Source organism: Ciona intestinalis, unplaced genomic scaffold, assembly GCF_000224145.3.
Source record: "Ciona intestinalis unplaced genomic scaffold, KH HT000669.1, whole genome shotgun sequence".
Lineage (NCBI taxonomy): Eukaryota > Metazoa > Chordata > Ascidiacea > Phlebobranchia > Cionidae > Ciona > Ciona intestinalis.
Genome location: NW_004190990.1, coordinates 1 through 2,331, shown reverse-complemented (window position 1 = coordinate 2,331; position 2,331 = coordinate 1). Strand labels below are relative to the sequence as shown.

General features: G+C 30.8%; 1 protein-coding gene across 2 annotated transcripts in view; it reads left to right on the top strand.

The window, feature by feature from the left end:
* Positions 1–2,329, top strand: part of LOC104265956 — a 5,203-nt gene extending 2,874 nt beyond the window's left edge. Inside the window, exons 5-6 of one of the 2 annotated variants that reach the window (XM_018816745.2) lie at positions 414–569; positions 1,069–2,329. In XM_018816745.2, coding sequence (XP_018672290.1) covers positions 414–569; positions 1,069–1,206 — 294 coding nt within the window. In that variant the 3' untranslated portion in view covers positions 1,207–2,329. Of the gene's footprint in view, positions 1–35; positions 251–413; positions 570–1,068 lie in introns of those variants that run through there. The other variant, XM_026839685.1, reaches the window with a different exon arrangement.
* Positions 2,330–2,331: the final 2 nt, after the last annotated feature.

Below are 2,331 nucleotides of genomic sequence, written 5' to 3'. Positions count from 1 at the left end.
TTTAATTTATTTCACAATATTATCTGTCATTATAGATACAGCTTGATATAGTTGCACCACTGGATGAGAATGCTACACACTGGTTAGCCCGGTGTCTTTCTAATCACAATGCATATATAATTTACCTGTTAACAAATCTCTTTGCTTTACATTACCCTGAAACAATCAATGGTACATTGTATCTGCCATCTTTATCTCTTTTCTGCATCACAATCTGCATTGTTACAATATGAATGCACTTTGTTACATCTTGCTTACCCACGCTCCATTACAGCTTGGTGTCGTAACTTCAGCAATAGAAAGATGGCTTGAATAATAGTAACAACCACAAATAGTTTGTACGGCTACCATTATATTATTGTACATGAGTTGGTGTGTATCATATTTATTCTAACTTTAACTAAACTGCTTAGATACAAATATGGATGGAGGGTCCTGCAGTCAAACATGTAAGACCATTGTTCCAATGTCTTGATAAAATATCGAAACTATATCTTGATATGAGACATCTTACAAGTGAAGATAATCGTTTACTGGAAGAAGCAATTCAACGATTACATTCTCCACAGGTTTAACAAATATATCTTGTATATTCGAAGAAAGAGAATAATCTATTTATTACAACCATTTTGTTTTCTGTTTTCTTATAATCATATCAGTGCAGAAAACCATAATGAATGTATTCATTATGGCCCTGCCTTCTTCATATAAGAAAGTCCCTTGCATATATACCATTAAAAATGACTTTGGTTTCCTTAAATTGGACTTTGTAAATTGAACTTATTTTAATATGATGTATCTTTATAAATCCATTTCCATCTACTATGATATAACAAAAGTTAATTGTCATATTCTTCCAACCATAAAAAATGTCGCATCCAGGGAAACTCCCTCCTATATTATATGCTCTTTACGCTGTGGTTGCGATAAGATAAATGGATTTTGCCCCCCCCCCTCAATAAAATAAAATTTATATGTTATTATATTATTTATAAAGTAAACAAGTCTTTTTTGATGCAACAACATACTCTATTAAATAACAATCATAAATTATCGTTTGTTTTTCAGGATTTTGTCTTGGAGGAAATAGCTGATGCAGATGCTGATTGGAATCAGTATTCGGCTCAGTATTTAAACTTTTGGCAGCATGACTTGATTTTTACATTCCCCCCTATTTCTATATTTCCCCAACATTATAACATATGAATTATATTTAAAGGCAAATGTTCAAAAAATTCTGATGGAACAAAATTTATTTCAAACAAAATCATTAAATTTTAGTTGCATATTCCAACAGTTCTTTTAATTTCATTCATCCCTTTCATAAAGTAACAAACTTTACTGTGTTTATACCAACATAAGATATCAACGCACATCTATGATAGAAAACCATGAAACATCATGTGTGCAACAAAATATGTGTCTAATTATCAATGTGCACATGAACATTCCATTCACCCCTCTGCATTCACTCTTGCAAAATCTATTCACCCAGTTAAGAATACTGTTGTATATTAAGATCATAGTGACCACTGAGTTGTTCATTAAGTTTTAAAACTGATGAAAGAAATGATTTATTTTTATCTTCCCTTGATTCAATGTTTAACCATCCATTGTTTTATTTGATGATGTCATAATCACCATTATCCCACATGATTATGTATCAACAATCACATTGTGATGGAACAAAAATGACTTTGATTAATTTGCACTCTCTCTCTTGTTGTTCTATGCCACGTTATTCAGTTTCCTTGTGTTGCTTTGCCAGTTATAATGTAGTTAAGTCAGTGTATGCGTTTAGTTTGTCTTTAATTACTTTTAATTGTTTGTTTTTATGTAGGATTATCAAACTATGTAATTACGTATAAGTTCGTTTTACCCATACATTAGCAACCAATCGTTTCACTTACTTCTTCAATTATTTCGTTTAGTTTTTTTAATTCCTTTTGACCGTTTGTTTTCACGTAGGTTGCTGTCGAGCAATAGTTACATAAAATGTTCCAAGCCTTATTTAATAAATCAGCCACTGATCGTTTCATATACTCCCCCAAAGTTCAATTATTTCGTTGGTGTTTTGTTTATTTTTGATAAAACTTTTAATGAATATCATGTTTGTAGCGTGTTAACCACCGATATTATATTCCCGTGCTTACCGTATATTATTTCATATAAATTCCCTTGTATTTAGATGTGTTTGTAGCAGCTTTATCACTTGCACCAATATATCATTTTAAAGATTGTAATTTTTATTTAGATTTTTTTCTTCTTTATAATTCACGTTATCGCCTGGATCTTTGGTTTGTTTCTTATAATCTTAGTTTTTTCTTCCAA